The sequence below is a fragment of the Bufo gargarizans genome, chromosome 1, assembly GCF_014858855.1.
Source record: "Bufo gargarizans isolate SCDJY-AF-19 chromosome 1, ASM1485885v1, whole genome shotgun sequence".
In the NCBI taxonomy this organism is placed as follows: domain Eukaryota; kingdom Metazoa; phylum Chordata; class Amphibia; order Anura; family Bufonidae; genus Bufo; species Bufo gargarizans.
Genome location: NC_058080.1, coordinates 494,767,346 through 494,786,511, shown reverse-complemented (window position 1 = coordinate 494,786,511; position 19,166 = coordinate 494,767,346). Strand labels below are relative to the sequence as shown.

General features: G+C 44.6%; 1 protein-coding gene across 1 annotated transcript in view; it reads left to right on the top strand.

The window, feature by feature from the left end:
* Window positions 1–257: 257 nt before the first annotated feature.
* LOC122923498 (dehydrogenase/reductase SDR family member 4-like) overlaps window positions 258–19,166 on the top strand; it is a 29,035-nt gene continuing 10,126 nt past the window's right edge. The window contains exons 1-7 of the mRNA XM_044274326.1: window positions 258–341; window positions 2,458–2,616; window positions 6,414–6,591; window positions 8,724–8,825; window positions 15,621–15,691; window positions 16,311–16,362; window positions 16,621–16,755. Of these exons, the coding sequence (XP_044130261.1) occupies window positions 2,477–2,616; window positions 6,414–6,591; window positions 8,724–8,825; window positions 15,621–15,691; window positions 16,311–16,362; window positions 16,621–16,755 (678 nt within the window). The 5' untranslated portion in view covers window positions 258–341; window positions 2,458–2,476. The remainder of the gene's footprint in view (window positions 342–2,457; window positions 2,617–6,413; window positions 6,592–8,723; window positions 8,826–15,620; window positions 15,692–16,310; window positions 16,363–16,620; window positions 16,756–19,166) is intronic.

The following is a 19,166-nucleotide window of genomic DNA, read 5'->3' as shown; positions in this document are numbered from 1 at the left end:
CTGAACTCTTGCACCAGGGCCCATGAGCCTTTAGCTACGCCTCTGGTCATGTCCTGTACCATACCAGATTTTCTCCATATCGGGATTCACTTTATTCATGGCCGATATGGTGTATTTACTTGGTGTATAGTCTAATAACGTTTCTATCCAATCTCCACAGTCCTCCTTCATTGCTCATTTTAATTCAAGTCAGGCCCTCGGCATTAACGAGGCGCTTATACTGGACCGCTCTTTGGCCAGCAGAGGGAGACAGAGGTCTGCAGAGGAGTGGCTGTCTAGTTAGAACAGGAAAGACATCCGAGTTCCGTCAGGACACAGCACTGGTGGTCGCTCAGCTGCAGGTTTGTGCTTCTGCTATAACCTTCATGAACAAGGCGAATGCAGTGTGGCTAGAGAAGTAATAGCAGGGATCGAGTGTGTTAAAGGATCCTCCCATATTGCACGATAGTGAGTGTGAACTGAGCCCATGAGGTGTTGATGCACCAGTGAAGTTAGCTGGAGGTTTATGTTGTGTTTGTATTAGTCTATTGTGTGTTGTGCCACAAATAAGACATTCCTTCACACAGGACAGGGATTAACGGTTTGATCACCGGGGGTCTGACCACTGGGACCACCAGCGATCTGCTGCTCCATGAGGATGAGCAGTGGGGGGCATGTGTGACCCCTCTATGGGACTGCTGTGAGCACTGTATCCGGCAGTGTCCCATAGAAGTTAATGGTCATGCATGCTCGCCACCGCTGTGTTCTCATTTTCTGCAGGTGTCCTTAAAATGTTACTGTGATGCTTTGACCGTATAATGGTGGTCTGGAGGCCATGTTCTCAGATACAGCAGCGTAGCTCCACATGGGTTCCATGCTAAGGTGCTATGGTCCGTGGTAGCGGAATACATAACGGGATTCTTAGAAAACCCGAACCTTGTACGCCGAACTTGAAAACACAAGTTCGCTCCTCCCTAATCTTGAGAGTGTCTTGTAGTCTAGAGGGCCTGCATGAAGTGAGTACAATGAGCCTGTCGGGTGCGAGACAAGTAGTGCACAGGACCCATGTTTCTGTGGAGAGGAGTAGGATCCCGCTAGGTTTCATCCCAGAAAGGCAGTGACCCGCCAAGTACCTGCATACCGCCCCAGTGCATCAATTGCTAACTGGACTTTTGAGTGCTGTCGCGTCCCCACCCATATGTTACAGCCAAAAGTTGCAAGAGTTATTGCCCTCAATATGGGGCAGCCTTAAAAGCATTGGTGTTTTTAGTTCTGCAGTGCCAGACTCCTGTGCTACTCAGGGAGCATTCACACGACTGTGCTGTGTTTTGGCAGTCCACAAAATACGGATGCCGCTCCTGTGCGTTCCGCAATTTACGGAACAGGCAACCCATTATTTAAATGCCTATTCTTGTCCGCAATCGCAGACAAAAATAGGACATGCTCTATATTTTTCGCTGGGCCACGGAACAACGGCGCATCTTTTGTGCCCCCTTAAAATGAATGGGCCCGCACCCGTTCTGCAAAATTGCCGAACAGATGCAAACTCGGCATAGTAGAGTAATAGAAAAATGTATAAGACCATAACACAGCCATGAAAACAAAATCATTTGTAGGGTGTCTAAAAGTGGCCAAAGGGTGCTGCCACACGTAGGCCCAGGTTTACCAATCCTAAAGATGGAGTAAGATTAGACAGACTGTCTAGTCCTGCACCAGGTTTATCACAGGGGATCAGGTGGATGATAAATCTGGTGCAGGGACAGAAACTTTTCTCCGACTCTATACCAACTAGTGGTTGGCTTACATTGAGACAGATTTTTACGACTGAATTAGGCCTCATGCACACGACCATATTTATTTTGAGGTCCGCAAAAAATACGGATTACATCCTTGTGCATTCCGTGTTCTGCAGAATGGAACAGCTGGCTGCTAATAGAATAGTACTATCCTTGTCTGTTAAAAAAAAACAAAAAAAACACACACATTGAAAAGGCGTAATTCACACTGGCACTTCCAAGCAGGGCAAAAAAAACAATGGCTGTCTGTGGACCAAAAATGCAAGTCACGAGGGAAAAAGACAGACCCAGAGCATTCTGTGATAAAAAAAAAAAAAAAAAAAGCAAACAAAAAAACCGCCGCTGTCGAAAACTGGGGTGATTAAAAAAAAAACGCCACTACAAAAAAACTAGTGTATGGGCTGTGTTTAGTATTTCGATGTAACATCTAAAGAAGGCTGCAAAATTGTCAGGAAAAATAACACACCAGAAACTGCAAAACCTCTCCAAATCTGCAATAAGACCTGTGTGTGACACCAGCTTTAGGAATGTCTCCAAGATAGGCACATCTCTGCAGTTCTCCACACCTCTACCTCACGTGTGAAGGGTTAATTATATCTGCTTTGTCCATCTAGATACATGACCTGTTATGCACTTTGAGCTTTCATCCCATACTCCTCCCACCTCTTTTTTTCTTCTCCAGGTACATAGTCCACTCTTCCATGTTTCGTCCGTCGTTCCAGCGCTTGCTCTCCCTGTCCTCCGGTGGTGGAGGATCTTACATAATGCAGAGTGTAAGGGGAATACAGACTCCCAGAAAGCTTGAAGGCAAAGTGGCCTTGGTGACTGCCTCATCAGATGGGTAACGCATCTCTTTGGCATTGTGTGCTTGGAGCTGCCTGTTGTATAAATGTTGCAGTTGTTCATTTGTCATTTGCATTTTAAATAGGGGCATCCACACCATGGGGGTCATTTATCAAACTGTGGTGAAGTAGAACTGGCTTAGTTGCCCACAGCAACCAATCAGATTCCACCTTTTATTTTGGACAGCTCCTTTGGAAAGGTTGAATCTGGTTGCTATGGACAACTAAGCCAGTTCTACTTCACCCTAGTTTGATAAATGACCCCACCATGTCTCTAAAGTCTAAAGAGTTAAGCTAGAGGTTGAAATGCCCACTGTACAGGCCTCGGGAATACGGCAAGTTGCTGCAGCCATCCTGCTGAATTAGACGGCTGGGCCTGCACCAGGAGGAGAGTTCTGTCTCATCGTCTGAATGTTAGGACGCCTCAGGATGGAAGTGTCATATTCTCAGTATTATTGTCGGTCGTACTTAGCATTGTGTGTGCTCGACCTGTCACGACTAGTAGAGAAAAGTGACAACTGCTCTGAGCACATTTCTGGCTCACCGACTCAAGTGGTTGTCATCCCCGTTTAACCTTTTACTTCTTTCAAACGAAGCTGAGAATCTTTACTACACCACTATGTAGTCAAATATTGGCCCATAGAGACCAGAAAATGGCATCCCAAATGTATGTTGTTTTTTACGCTTGTTTTATTGAAATTTGACCAGGATACAAAACAAACCTTGTCATATACAACTCAAAGACACAGGCAGCTCAATTAACATATCTACTAGGGATGAGCGAATCGACTTCCGGTGAAACATCCGAAGTCTATTTGCATAAAACTTCGTTCTAATACAGTATTAAAATGTATGGGCGCCGATGAGCCGAAGTTATTGCTTCGCGAGACTTTGCGTAATAACTTCATAAATAAATTTGTACTGTAAAAAAAAATTCCCGAACTCGGGGCCTTGTCGTCAAACCTAGAGGCTCTGCTCTCTCTACAACTGCCACACCCTTTATGCTTTGATTGACAGGATCAGGCAGTGTAAGGGTCTATTCACACGTCCGTGGAATGGGTCCGCATCCGTTCCGCAATAATCGGAACAGGTGCGGACCCATTAATTCTCAGCGGGACAGCAATGGATGCGGAGAGCACACTATATGCTCTCCCCATCTGCATTTCCGGCATGCGGCGCCGATCTTCCGGTCCGCAGCTCCGGAAAAAAATAGAACATGTCCTATTCTTGTCCTCAATTGCGGACAAGAATAGGCAGTTCTATGGGGGTGCCGGCCGGGTGTGTTGCTGATCCGCAATGCACTACAGATGTGTGAATGGACCCTAAACGTCATCACATCTGGTCCTGTTAAAGTAGGGAAGGCACGGCAGTTGCAAAAAGAGCAGAGCCTTTAGGTGTAATGGCAACGCCCCCGTTGCTCCTAGAGCTCTATTTGCATATATTTAAACTTCATTTTTCTCAGCAATGTGGGCACATATGAACAGGGGACCAACACAGATGCCTTCAGCTGCCGAGTGCACATGTGACAGGTCAGCCAGTGTCATAGGTGCAAATCTGCTGATAGATGCCTATTAAAGGTATGATTGAAATGGGATCATTATACGACAATATTCTTGAGGGAATCAATTTTCATGGCAGGAAATGTATTGCTCTGCGATGGTCGGACCCCAATACGCCGAACTTATTCATGTGGAAATTGCAAATAAATCAGATACTACCATATATAGTGATTTAGTTTTTAAACACAGTAATAAGCCCCAAAAATTTGACAAAGTCTGGGGTCTGTGGTGCGGATCACCTCACACTCTGTATTAGACTTCGAGACTGCGACAAGCTTTATCACCGACTCGAGGATCCATGGCTCAGACGGCCTAGTGGGATCATCTGAATGTAATGTATTAGGTAACTTCACTCAATGACATGAGAGGCTGGCAATAGTGCAGTGGGTAGATGAAGAAATAATTGTATGGAACTGTTTTTTAAATTTGTATCAAGATATGTAAGAGGAGTGTATGATGTTGATGTTAATAAAAAAGTAACAAAAAATGGTATGATTGAATTTACCAATTTCTACTACACTGAGATAGGGAAGTCTAGGATCCATCCACCTAATAACTATAGCTTTTTCAGCAAAGAATAAAGATTCCCTTAAAAATATCCTAATGTGGTGTTGCCAACGGTCTTCTCCAAGTGTCCCAAAGGGACACACTTCTCTTAGAAAGGGTAGAATGATGTAGTTTAACAGAAAGCTGTGACGTTTTTGTGTGTGTCCTGAAATATACAGCATGTGTGTATGAGAGGTAATGTGAATTTGTATATTAGCATCAAAAACTTGATAGGAAGTAAAGAACATCTTTATATGTTTAATGATGTTACAGAAAAGATACTCTATGCAGGGATGGCCAACCTGCGGCTCTCCAGCTGTTGCAAAACTACAACTCCCAGCATACCTCGAAAGCCTACAGCAGGGCACTGTGGGAATTGTAGTTTTACAACAGCTGGAGAGCCGCAGGTTAGCCATCCCTACTCTATTGGAGAAGAGAGATTCTCCCAATGCATCCCCAACATAATCCTCATAAGACCTCCTTCTTTGATCTCCTCTTCACACAATCGTCTACAAGATGTATCACATGCATCTCCCTTACTGTGGAAGCCACTAGCCCAGCACATCAGACTCTACACCAACATCAAAACCTTCAAAACCAACCTAAAAACCCAACCTTTTCAGGAAAGTCTGCCACCTACAATAACCCAGCTGCCTCTACACAACCATATGAGCATCTTCTACCCTCATCTACTGTCTTTCCCCTTCCCTTGTCAATTGTAAGTCCTCGTGGACAGGGTCCTCTTTTCCTCTGCACCACTCTGTTAATAGGTTCATGCATATGTAACACCCCAGAGTTGTGTTACTACACGCCTCTACCCCGCTACAATCTTCTAGGAGCCTTTATACTGTCATTAGATATAATTTTGCTCATGTCTTCCACAAATGTGCATTTAAATCTATGTTAAATGCAATTGTTCATGTAATTTGCCTGGCTACCAGCAGGTGGCAGCAACCCATTGGCAGACACTAAACTGTAGCTTGTACATCTGAACTCGAATGGATTATTCCAGCTTAGCTTCCCCTCTGTGGAGAGGTGGGTTGGACCCACATCCTGCAGGATGGGTGGAGAAGGAAGTTAGAGTAGTGTAGCCCACCCCCTGCTAGGGGTAGGGTGTGTGCGTGTGTGGCGTTCCCCTGCATAGCGAAGACGGCAAGGACCTAGTCTCGGCTGAGACTTGGCCATATACCCAGTCTGAGCACCTTCAGCTCTACTAGATGAGGGAAGCAGAAACTACAGACAAACTCCAGAGTTCCAGGAAGAAAGCATCCCCTGAGAACCCATCTGTGAGATAAGTCCAGAGTCCTAAGAGAAGCCTATTCCTCCTCAGCTAGTCTGTCTGCATTGGTGGTGCAGAAGGGGTCTGTGAAAAGGAGGATTCCCCATGGCCTACAAATATCGGCGAGGCATCTTTTACATCTAAAGAAAGCAGGCCATTGATCATAATCAGATTTGGTTCCATTACTCCTTTCTGGTGTATTTCTATGCAGATATAGTTGGTATAGACTAACAGATAGTCGGCCAACGATCTTGTGTTTATAGGGGCATTCCAACTGTCCCTAATGGGACATGCCTGACTCTTCTTTCCGTCTCGGGGTATATTGAAATAAGCCCTCTGATTCTGGCTGCATAGTTGAGTCACTTTAGACTGTTAAGGAGTTCGAGTTAAATAATGTCAAATGTCTTTATAGGATCGGCTTAGCTATTGCGCGACGGCTTGCACAAGATGGCGCACGAGTTCTGGTCAGTAGCCGAAAGCAACAAAATGTGGACAAGGCTGTTCAAGAACTCAAAAGGGAAGGTCTGGATGTAGAAGGGACAGTGTGCCATGTGGGGAAGGATGAAGACAGAGTGAAACTAGTGAATACCGTAAGTACGTAATGCTGTCTTTCTTTAAGGGTTCTTTCAGACGGCTGTTTGTTGTCCGCAAAAATGCAGATCCGTGTTTTTTGTTTTGTTTTTTTGCAGACAGTTCAGCATGTCCGCAAAAAAACGGATTGTATTCTGTTTTTTTGATGACCCATAGACTTCAATAGGGCCATGTCCTGATTTTCACTGACAAGTATAGGTCATGTTTCATTTATTTTACTGAGCCGTGCAATGGAAGAAAAGGCCCCCATAGAAGTGAATGGGACAGCATCTAATCCGCAAAAAAACGTAACCTCATTTTCACGGACAGCATAAGGCTATCTAAATGAGCCCTTAAAAATGTAGGTCATTGGCCAGAGACCTTTTCTCTATAATACTACTAAGGCTGAGTTCACATCAGCGTTCAGCCTTTCCGTTCTCCTGCTCCGTTATAGGAGCAGGAGAACGGAAAGGACGGATTGGGCACATAACTGAGGCGAACGCAGCCTACGGACCCCATAGACTATAATGGGCTCCGTTAGGTTTACGCTCAGAAGATGATTTTGGAGCGGAGATGAAAGTAGTACATGCAGGACTTTTGTCTCCGCTCCAAAATCATCTTCTGAGCGTAAACCTAACGGACCCCATTATAGTCTATGGGGTCCGTAGGCTCCGCTCGGCTAAGTTATGTGCCCAATCCGTCCTTTCCGTTCTCCTGCTCCTATAACTGAGCAGGAGAACGGAAAGGCTGAACGCTGATGTGAACGAAGCCTTAAAGAGGATCATTTAAAATCCAAATGCCCCAGTTGGGTGGGAACTTTATTTTTACGTTGTAAAGTTGTACAAACAGACATAAACCTATCTACTGCAATCTGTTTTCCTGTAACGCTGATCAAGAGTAAGGCAAAGCAACCCTTATAAAGGCAGGTGCCAATTATCTGCATTTCAGCAGAAAAAATGACATCCCAACACCTTAATAAATAATAATTTTAATAAATTAATTCATAAAGTTCATAAATTAACCATTTGGGTTAGAGAGCTCCATAATTTCACTGTTCTTACTAGGGCAATACCCCTTCCATTCTGATGTAGAAACCTTCTTTCCGCTTAAAATAGTTGTGTCCCCCTGTCACGGTGACTGGTATGAAAAGATCATTTGATAGATGTCTTAGGCTTTGATATACAGTGTTTGGCCAATGAAGTCACCTCTAATCAGTCTGTTCTCCAAATGAACTGTCTGGGCACTGTAATGAATTACTTTTATCGCCTACCTCTGAACTTACTTAGTTCCGCAATGTTTTTCTTAGAAGCAGGAACCCAGAACTGTAAAGAATATTTGATGCTGAGCCGTAGCTAGGCTTTCTTTCACCTGGGACACAGATTCAGTTCAGTGGCCTCATCCTGTATCTAAACACTGGTCCAGCGAATTGGCTTGTTTGCACCCAGCACTTGCATTACCAGGTGGATTTTATATGTGGTCTGAAATGGGATTTATAGTTAAACTATGTGGCACTATCTCACCGTGTGCATCTAGGACCTTGTTGATGCTCCCATGATCCTATTTGCCTTGGCAGCAGCTGCCTGGCACTAATTTTCAAACTGGTTGTCCATCTTTGGTGCTTTTTATTAGACCTCTGCAGCATGTTGTACCTTTTGCAAAACTCCTACTCTCCTTCCCTCCACACTCCCTGGTCCCGTTCAGCGGTCCTCTGATCCCCATCATGTAAATGTCAGGACACATGTGGTGAGGTGTACCACCGCAGCAATACCTGGCCTCAGCAGTGACCTCTCCCTAAGTAGCATGTCACTGCTAGACCACTTGCCAGCTCACCACTAAAGCCAGTCATTGGCTACAGGAGTGTACATGACCCCTGTCCACAGGACGGAGACCAGAAGCCTGCTGAAGGGGGCTGGGGCCAAGCAGCAGGGAGCAGGCAAGTATGAGTTTTTCAAAAGGTACAACTTGCTGCAGGGGTCTATTAAAATATACCCCCGAATCTGGACGACCCCTTTAAAGTTTATTTTCTCATCCGATTATACCATCAAGTCCTTTATTTGACCATTTTGCCTATTAGTTTTATAATGTATTACTAAGTAATGAATTGATATTCAATCTAATGTCTAATACCCTTTAATTTCAAACTGTTTTCTAGGCTGTGCAGAAGTTTGGGGGAATTGATATCCTTGTTTCTAATGCTGCTGTTAACCCCTTCTTTGGGAACATATTAGACTCTACAGATGAAGTGTGGGAAAAGGTAAGGCTGGTAAAATTGCAATACCTGCTTATACGGTATTGTGGTAAATCACCGCTCTATATTCTCTGATGGCCAGTCCTTGGCAATTGCTATACGCTGTACTTTTCTCATCCTTAGGCCTCATGCACACGACAGTTTTTTTTCACGGTTCGCAAAAACGGGGTCCGTGGGTACGTGATCCGTGACCGTTTTTTCGTCCGTGGGTCTTCCTGGATTTTTGAAGTCGTTTTGGTGTCCGCCTGGCCGTGCGGAGCCAAACGGATCCGTCCTGAATTACAATGCAAGTCAATGGGGACGGATCCGTTTGATGTTGACACAATATGGTGCCATTTCAAACGGATCCGTCCCCATTGACTTTCAATGTAAAGTCTGGAGTTCTTTTATACCATCGGATTGGAGTTTTCTCCAATCCGATGGTATATTTTAACTTGAAGCGTCCCCATCACCATGGGAACGCCTCTATGTTAGAATATACTGTCGGATATGAGCTACTTCGTGAACCTCAGATCCGACAGTATATTCTAACACAGAGGCGTTCCCATGGTGATGGGGACGCTTCAGGTTAGAATACACTACAAACTTTGTACAAGACTACCCGATCTCTTACAGGGGGATATGATAGCACAATTAACCCCTTCAGGTGCGGCACCTAAAGGGGTTAATTGTACTATCATATTCCCCTGTAAGAGATCAGGGCTGCCAGGCAGCAGGGGGCAGCCCCCCCCCCCCTCCCCAGTTTGAATATCGTTGGTGGCACAGTGTGCGCCCACCATCGCCCCCCCCTCCCTCCCTCTATTGTAATAAATCGTTGGTGGCACAGTGTGCCCCCACCATCGCCCCCCCCCTCCCTCCCTCTATTGTATTAAATCGTTGGTGGCACAGTGTGCCCCCACCATCGCCCCCCCCTCCCTCTATTGTATTAAATCGTTGGTGGCACAGTGTGCCAACCACCATCGGCCCCCCTCCCTCCCTCTATTGTATTAAATCGTTGGTGGCACAGTGTGCCCCCACCATCGCCCCCCCCCGCTCCCTCTATTGTATTAAATCGTTGGTGGCACAGTGTGCCAACCACCATCGCCCCCCTCCCTCTATAGCAGTAACATTGGTGGCAGTGTGCGGTCTCCCATTCCCCCCCCCCCCCCCCCATCATTGGTGGCAGCGGAGTTCCGATCGGAGTCCCAGTTTAATCGCTGGGGCTCCAATCGGTAACCATGGCAACCAGGACGCTACTGCAGCCCTGGTTGCCATGGTTACTTAGCAATAGTACAACAGTAGAAGATTCATACTTACCTGCTTGCTGCTGCGATGTCTGTGTCCGGCCGGGAGCTCCTCCTACTGGTAAGTGAAAGGTCTGTGCGGCGCATTGCTAAAGAACTGTCACTTACCAGTAGGAGGAGCTCCCGGCCGTTCACAGACATCGCAGCAGCAAGCAGGTAAGTATGAATCTTCTACTGTTGTACTATTGCTAAGTAACCATGGCAACCAGGGCTGCAGAAGCTTCCTGGTTGCCATGGTTACCGATCGGAGCCCCAGCGATTAAACTGGGACTCCGATCGGAACTCCGCTGCCACCAATGATGGGGGGGGGGGGGGAATGGGAGACCGCACACTGCCACCAATGTTACTGCTATAGAGGGAGGGGGGGGGGGCGATGGTGGTTGGCACACTGTGCCACCAACGATTTAATACAATAGAGGGAGGGAGGGGGGCCGATGGTGGTTGGCACACTGTGCCACCAACGATTTAATACAATAGAGGGAGGGAGGGGGGGGGCGATGGTGGGGGCACACTGTGCCACCAACGATTTATTACAATAGAGGGATGGTGGGCGCACACTGTGCCACCAACGATTTATTACAATAGAGGGAGGGGGGGCGATGGTGGGCGCACACTGTGCCACCAACGATATTCAAACTGGGGGGGGGGGGGGGGTCTGCCCCCTGCTGCCTGGCAGCCCTGATCTCTTACAGGGGAATATGATAGTACAATTAACCCCTTTAGGTGCCGCACCTGAAGGGGTTAATTGTGCTATCATATCCCCCTGTAAGAGATCGGGTGCTGCCAGGCAGCAGGGGGCAGTCTTGTACAAAGTTTGCAGTGTATTCTAACTAGAAGCGTCCCCATCACCATGGGAACGCTTCTGTGTTAGAATATACTGTCAGAAATGAGTTTTCACGAAGTGAAAACTTAGATCAGAAAAAGCTTTTATGCAGACGGATCTTCGGATCCGTCTGTATGAAAGCAACCTACGGCCACGGATCACGGACACGGATGCCAATCTTGTGTGCATCCGTGTTCTTTCACGGACCTATTGACTTGAATGGGTCCGTGAACCGTTGTCCGTCCAAAAAATAGGACAGGTCATATTTTTTTGACGGACAGGATACACGGATCACGGCCTCGGCTGCAAAACGGTGCATTTTCCGATTTTTCCACGGACCCATTGAAAGTCAATGGGTCCGCGAAAAAAAACGGCACAACGGCCACGGATGCACACAACGGTCGTGTGCATGAGGCCTTAGAAATGGAAAACTAATCTTCTCCACAGTCCTTGCATTGATGAGAAGAGCCCTGATAGGTTATCTAGCTCTTAGGCAGTGAACTTCTTTAGCAGTAAATCATGGGATGACGGCAGACTCAATGTTTCCTTAGGTTGCGCCCACAGGGCGCAGATTTTGCTGTGGCATTATATGCAGATGTTGCGGATCTTGCTGCAGCCTTCACCCTGTACATTGCATTGGATTAGATTTCTTTAAAATCTCATCCACTTTGCTGTGAGTTAAAGTGCTACAGATTTGCCAGATAAATCCAGAGGCAAATCCGAAGCTTTCAGTCCCATGTGGATACACCCTTATGGGAAATAAAGCATTCGCGTTGCTTTGGGATTTTAATATGACTGACGCAAGTAATACATGTCAGAAAAATACATGGTGTATTTGCCGTCACTTTTTTTATTTGCAATGTGGATTTAGTAACCACGCACTGAAAACTCTGTGTTGAAAAAAGGATAGCGTGGATTTACTATTGCAAACAATGGCAGGCCAAAATCTGTGTGAAAAATAAACCAAGGGAACATGCCCTAATGAACTCCTAGTAGAAGGTGCATGCAGACAATTGCTTATGCAAACTACCTATACCAGACGTTTTCTTCTAATCTGATTAAGTAAAGAAACTCTCATAATCACATGTTCTTGTTTTCGCCTAACGGCCAGATTCGTATTGCAATGGAAAGCGTTACGACCAGGTAAAATGCCCGTAAGGATCCATAAGAAATGCCCGGAAAGAAAGGGGTATTAGTGGGGAGACTGAAATAGTTAAGTTGAGGTAGGAGCCCTTTGTACAAAATGCTGATGGCCACATGGCTGATGGCACCAGGTAATCTAGGGGGAGATAAGAGAACAGTAGTGGTGGTTCTTTACATAGGAGATAGGTGGAAAGGTAACTGAGGGGATCATGGGGTGGAGTAATGTTGAGGGATCTAAAACTGAGCAGTAGTATACTAAGGCTACTTTCAGACTTGCGTTTGGTGCGGATCAGTCATGGATCTGCACAGAACAGATCCGTTTGTATTATCTTTAACATAGCCAAGATGGATCCGTCTTGAACAACATTCAAAGTCAATGGAGGACGGATCAGTTTTCGTTTGGCTCAGTTTCGTCAGACGGACACAAAAACGCTGCAAGCAGCGTTTTGATGTCCGCCTCCAAAGCGGAATGGAGACTGAACAGAGGCAAACTGATGCATTCTGAGAGGATCCTTATCCATTCAGAATGCATTAGGGCAAAACTGATCCGTTTTGGACTGCTTGTGAGAGCCCTGAACGGATCTCACAAACCGAAAGCCAAAACGCCAGTGTGAAAGTAGCCTAAGGCGGAGCTCATATCACCATTTCATTTTCCGTTCTTCTGATCCATCAGAAGAACAGAAAAAAAAAAACGGATCATGTAAAAAACGGATCCTGTGCAGCAATTATGCACGTTTGGAATTTGTTTGAGCAATTTCTGTCAGAGATCCATTTTTAAATGGAAAAAAAATTCCTGCATGCAATACTTTTTTCCAGTCTACAAAAAAAAGGGATCCAAGACGGAAATGGCTCAAACGGATGCCACATGTGCACTTCAAAACGGTGATGTGAACTCCCCCTAATATTGTTTCTACATTACAGGTTAAAGCAAGATCCATCCACCCAGCCATTTTGATGTTTAGTTGTGATTTTGTGTGCTGTAAGGTGGGATTGCGGCACATCACATACATTGTGTTGGTTGCTATGGGTCATGACAAGACAAACACAGGCCTCGCTGCACTGTCTTATTTGTAGGGGGGGGGTTTGGGCTTGGTGGTAGATCCCTAGTTTCAGATGTGCCACGGTGAGCTAAACACAGTCTTCGAGGCAATGTTTCTCGTCTGTGGGGGGCTTGCAGTTTTCGGCAGATGGACAGATTCAGGCAACAACAAAGCTTGTTCGGGGTGAGCCAGCGGAGGTGCATTGACACAGCTGGCTCATTTATGGTGGGAGAACTGGGGGATTTGACATCCCCTAGCCCATCATGTGAGGTGCCGCAATCTGTTAGGGTCACCTAACTGTGCTATATGGTGTTATAAATAAAGGGTGGCTAGTGCCACAAATCATTTTCCACAATATTATTTTGGTGTGGTTATTTGTGTTTGATGAGTGGAGGTTTAACATGTGCACTCCTTAGGCTTCGTTCACATCACCGTTCAGCCTTTCCGTTCTCCTGCTCCGTTTAGGGGCAGGAGAACGAAAAGGACGGAAAAGGCACATAACTGACTCCAAACTGAGCCCTTAGGCCCCCTAGACTATAATGGGGTCCGTTATGTTTCCGCTCAGAAGATGATTTTGAAACGGAGACAAAAGTTGTGCATGCAGGACTTTTGTCTCCGCTTCAAAATTATCTTCTGAGCGGAAACATAACGGACCCCATTATAGTCTAGGGGGCCTAAGGGCTCAGTTTGGCGTCAGTTATGTGCCTTAAAATCTGGTATGGTAGAAAATCCTGATATGGAGAAGCCTTAGGCTACTTTCACACTAGCGTTTTTTGCGGATCCGTCATGGATATGCAAAAATACTTCCGTTACAATAATACAACTGTATGCATCCGTCATGAACGGATCTGGTTGTATTATGTTTTCTATAGCCATGACTGATCCGTTTTGAACACCACTGAAAGTCAATGGGGGACGGATCCGTTTTCTGTTGTGCCAGAGAAAACGGATCTGTCGCCATTGATTTACATTGTGTGCTAGGACGGATCCGTTTGGCTCAGTTTCGTCAAGCGGACAGCAAAACACTGCAGGCAGCGTTTTGGTATCCGCCTCCAGAGCGGAATGGAGACTGATCGGAGGCAAACTGATGCATTCTGAGCGGATCCTTTTCCATTCAGAATGCATTACGGCAAAACTGATCCATTTTGGACCGCTTGTGAGAGCCCTGAACGGATCTCACAAACGGAAAGCCAAAACGCCAGTGTGAAAGTAGCCTGAATTAAAATTACAGCATTACTATGGCTAAAGCAATAATTGTTCTTAACTTTAAGATTGACAGTATATTTAGGATGCTACAAGCCAACACATAAACAGTCTAGGACAGTTATCAACCACATAATTAATACATGTTCCAATATTAGTAGACAAGAGGTAGAGTCCCTGGTAAAAAAAAAAAATTAAAAATGGTGAAAACAGATTATATGAGAGTTAAATCACAAGGTAGACAAGAGGGGAGGAGGACCTATATTTGAAACTATGAAGAAATGCACACAAAAAAAATAACACACCAAGAAGAAGTTGAATGAAACGTTCTATGTATTAATATAATGATATATGTGATTACAGTATTAGAGCGAAGGGATACGTTTGTTGGGGAAAACTGTACAATTGAAAGGAGACTCTGCTAGGCTACTTTCACACTAGCGTTTTTTGCTTCCGTTACTGATAATACAACCGTCTGCTTTCGTCATGAAGGATCCAGTTGTAGTCTCTTTCAACATACCCAAAACTGATCCGTCATGAACTCCACTAAAAGTCAATGGGGGACGGATCTGTTTTCTATTGTCAGATTGTGTCAGAGAAACCCAGTGTCTAATCAGACGACACCTGTAATCGTTTACATATCTCCATGAGACATAACTGCATGCCGAGCAATCCCACATTTCTATCAGTGTTTATATATATATATATATTTTTTTTGTGTCAATTTGTGTGTTTTAGTTTTAGTCTGGAGTGTATTTCCCAATTATTATTATTTTTGTTTGAGAATCAGTTAGCATACTAGTTAACCTATGATTAGCCATTATCAGTCTCTGTTTGTTCTTCAAGAGGTATTAAAGCGCCAACAAAAGCTTTTTTCCTAGGTTGTACATGGTTAAAAAAAAATTGTACAATTCATACCTGCCTTTTCCACCATTCCAACGGTTCCAGGGTCCCTATGCTCCTGTGAAGGCCACTAAGTCAGTCACTTGCTGCAGCAATGATCTGTCTCAGCCTGCGATTGGCTGAGTGACAATCCCAGCCATTTCCTGCTGTGTCAAGACAAGAGCGGAAGTGGAGAGCAGCAGGGACCCCAACACTGTTGGAATAGCCGCAGTGGGGGATGGGTGAGGTTAGCGTAAGTTCTGTTATTGTTTCCACCATGTGCAGTGGGGGGGGTATTTCCAACTCTTGGTGATGGCCAATTTGTCTGCCAAGTAATCTTTGTATTCTTGCTAATAACACTTATCGCACTAGTCTTTAGTGACTCAGATTACTCACACTATCCTATCACTCTGCTCACTATTCTCAGATCCTGGACATTAATGTTAAAGCAACATTCCTGTTGGTGAAGCTTGTGGTGCCCAAAATGCAGGAAAGAGGGTGAGAATTCTGGGGTATGAAGAGGGAGTGTCTTTAATACCTGACAAAGAAGTAAGATCTGTTTTACACAATCTACACTTGCAGTACTGTGACTTTAGGGAGTAAGAAAATGGCAAGATGTGCAATCTATACATATGTAAACCATATCGCACAGCATTTTTTCGGTTTGGACAGTTATCAGTCCATTGCCGTTAGGGTCTCTTTCAGTCTGCTTAAAAAAAAAACCCAAAAAACGGCCTAACAAATGGCCATAAGGATACTCTTTTGGGCTTTCTTGGGTGAATATAAGACATATGGCTAAGCCACATGTTCAGGTATTCTAATCCAGTTTTGGAAGCCAAAATCAGGAGTGCATCATAATAGGAGAGAAAATATAAAGGGCAGATACGACTTCTCTTTTTTTTTTTTATTCACTCCTGGTTTTGGCTTTCAAAATGGCATCAGGAAACCTCCACGTGTGACTGGTCTTAGTCCTACATGCTGATGCCATATTTTACAAAACCTGTATTATAAATGTCCCTTTACAGACTTTGCATTGGGGTTCAGGTGTTTTAGATTTGTTGTGTTATTACTGCTTACCTGGCACTAAAGCACCGTTGTGTTTTTTCTGTTTCTACAGAGGTGGTAGTATTGTGATTGTCTCATCTGTGGGAGGGTTTATGCCTTTTCCAGTAAGTAAATATTCTTTTTAATGTTACTATAGCTGAAGGCATACATGCAGTTTTTTTTTTTTAGCCAAGGCTAAAGGCTGGATGTGGTAGGAGAGGAACATAAAAGCCTTCATTTATACCTCTCCTTTCTTTTGATTCCACTCCTGGCTTTGGCTCCATAATCTGCATGTATGATTCCAGCCTGAAGGTTTATCTTCAGAACATGCCATGGTTCTCCTTAAGTGCTCACTTTTTTTGCTCTTGTTGTTTTCCTCTCAGGCCCTGGGTCCCTACAGTGTCAGTAAAACCGCATTGCTTGGCCTAACCAAAGCTCTTGCTCCAGAATTAACGCCTCTGAACATCAGAGTGAACTGCCTTGCTCCAGGACTTATCCGCACCAAGTTCAGTTCGGCTGTAAGTGTGTAATTATTGTATAGAGGGCCACGTACCGTTAAGTGCAATTATTTTAGGGTAGGGCTATTTAGCAAATTGTGGCTTCAAAATAACTGGCTGCAGTGACGCCCATGTCCCACCTGGAAGAAAACAAGCCTAGGACCAGAAGATGCAGGACCTTGAGCAGGTAAGTATGAATCTTTGAATATGCAATGCAGGCTAGGGCCTTTAGGTAAAGGAGTTGTCCGCTTTTTACTATTGATGGCCTATCCTCAGGATAGGTCATGAATATCTCCCGGTTGTCGGGGAAGCTATACTGCTCACCACTGCAATTTCTGCGGCAAGCAGGTAAACAGGGCTGAGAAAGCGGCTCTCATATGAGCGCTGCCTTCTATTCAAACAGCGGATCGGCGGGTATGATCGGTCATCAATAATAAAAATAAAAAAACGACCCCTTTTAATAGTGAATTCTTAAAAAAAACCTTTTAACTGTATTCAGGTGTGACACTTTTACTGTGGTTCTGGTTATTTTTAGCTCTCCTGTTACCTGTTTTCACAAAAAAAATAGCCAAAAATGACCATAACATTCTCACAATGTGAAATCCAATGTATAATTGATTAGGAGATGGGGTTTTTTCTAGTCCACTTTTTTGTTACCTTTGCTATCTTCTTTTAACACCAGAGTGTCCTATTACTCTTGGAGAAAACCCATACCTCTACTATGTCTTTTATTTTTTTTCTCTTTTATTATTTTTTCTTCTCCTCATTAGCTCATAGTACAGTTTGTAACTGCACTCATTCATAAAGGGTTTATACAGTGGCTTAACCCCTTAGTGACCAGCCTGTTTTGGGCCTTAAAGATCAAGCAATTTTTTTCATCATCTCATTCCATCAATGTAGTTGTTATGAGGGCTTGTTTTTTTGCGGGACAGGTTGTTTTTAATTGCACCATTTTGGGGTACACATAGCTTACTGATTAACTTTTTAATAACTCTGGGGGGGGGGGGGGGAGGGAAGAAAACGGCAATACTGCCACAGAGTTTTTTCTGTGAGTCAGTACAATAACAGCAATACCAAATATGTGTAGGTTTATTTTTTACATTTTACTACCTTTTTATTTTTTTCCAAAAAATGTTTTTGTTTTTTTTTCAGTCTTTTTGATTAGATTTTTGCGTGATAGCTTATAGTTTTCATTGGTATTATTTTGAGGTTAATAATAATTTTTGATCGCTTTTTATTGTTTCCTTTGGTAGCGAATCAACAAAAAACAGCAATACTGGCTTTTTTTTTCACTGTATTCTAAATTCACTGTATGGGCTAAATTACATGATCATTGTGTAGTACAGGTCATTATGAATGCGACGATACCAAATTTGTGGTGAGGATTTTTTTTCCCCCCATTGAAAAGATTTTTTTCCCCAATGGAAACAAGGTGTATTTAAAATATACTATATATAAAATATGAAGCTGAGTGTATGTATGTATGTATGTCCGCTAAAGGTCGCATTTACAATTATGAAATTTTGCACACAGGTACATCAGGTGTCCTGGGAGGCTGTAGATTGGGTCTCGGCTCTCTAGCACGTACCGTTCCTGAGATATTCCCAAAAAAATACTAATATGGCACATCACGTGACCTACATTAGCCAATAGAGGCCTGCAGATATTTTTCTTCATATCTCAACTGCCATATACACAGTCACATGTCCCTTATCAGCCAATAGAAGCTCGCAGGTCCTTAGTCTCCACATACACACAGTTTTACACCAGGTTTCCATAACAACCCTGCCATTTTTCTTCACTGCTGCAGGTCCGCTTTAAAGGGGCAGGGAGCTGTGGATGACACTGTTAAGGGAGCAGAGTTCTGTAAAGGTCACAGTTCAGGGGGCAGGTAGGGTGGCCATTCAGGCCACAGTCAAAAGATGGACTTAAAAACCCCGCCCCCAGGTCCCACTAAACCACGCCCTCGATCAGGTTAGGCCACACCCCCTCCCACTCCGCACTTGACAGGGATTGAAAAAATGAAGTAAAAATCAACTTCTGTCAGCTGCAGGGGTGTGAGGGACGATGACTTTATCCCTGCAGCTCACGCTCAGACAGCACAATGCTGCTGTCTGAGAGTGAGCTGTTCAAAGGGATATCCCTGCGTGAGACATTCCCCAAACATGCATTAGCCAATAGAAGCCTGGTCACATGACTCTTATCAGCCAATAGAAGCTCGCAGGCCCTTAATCTCCACATACACACAGTTTTACACCAGGTTTCCATAACAACCCCGCCATTTTTCTTCACTGCTGTAGGTCAACTTTAAAGGGGCAGGGTGCTGTGGATTACACTGTTAAGGGAGCGGAGTGCTGTGGAGGTCACAGTTCAGGGGCGGGTAGGGTGGCCATTCAGGCCACCCTCAAAAGACTGACCTAAAAACCCTGCCC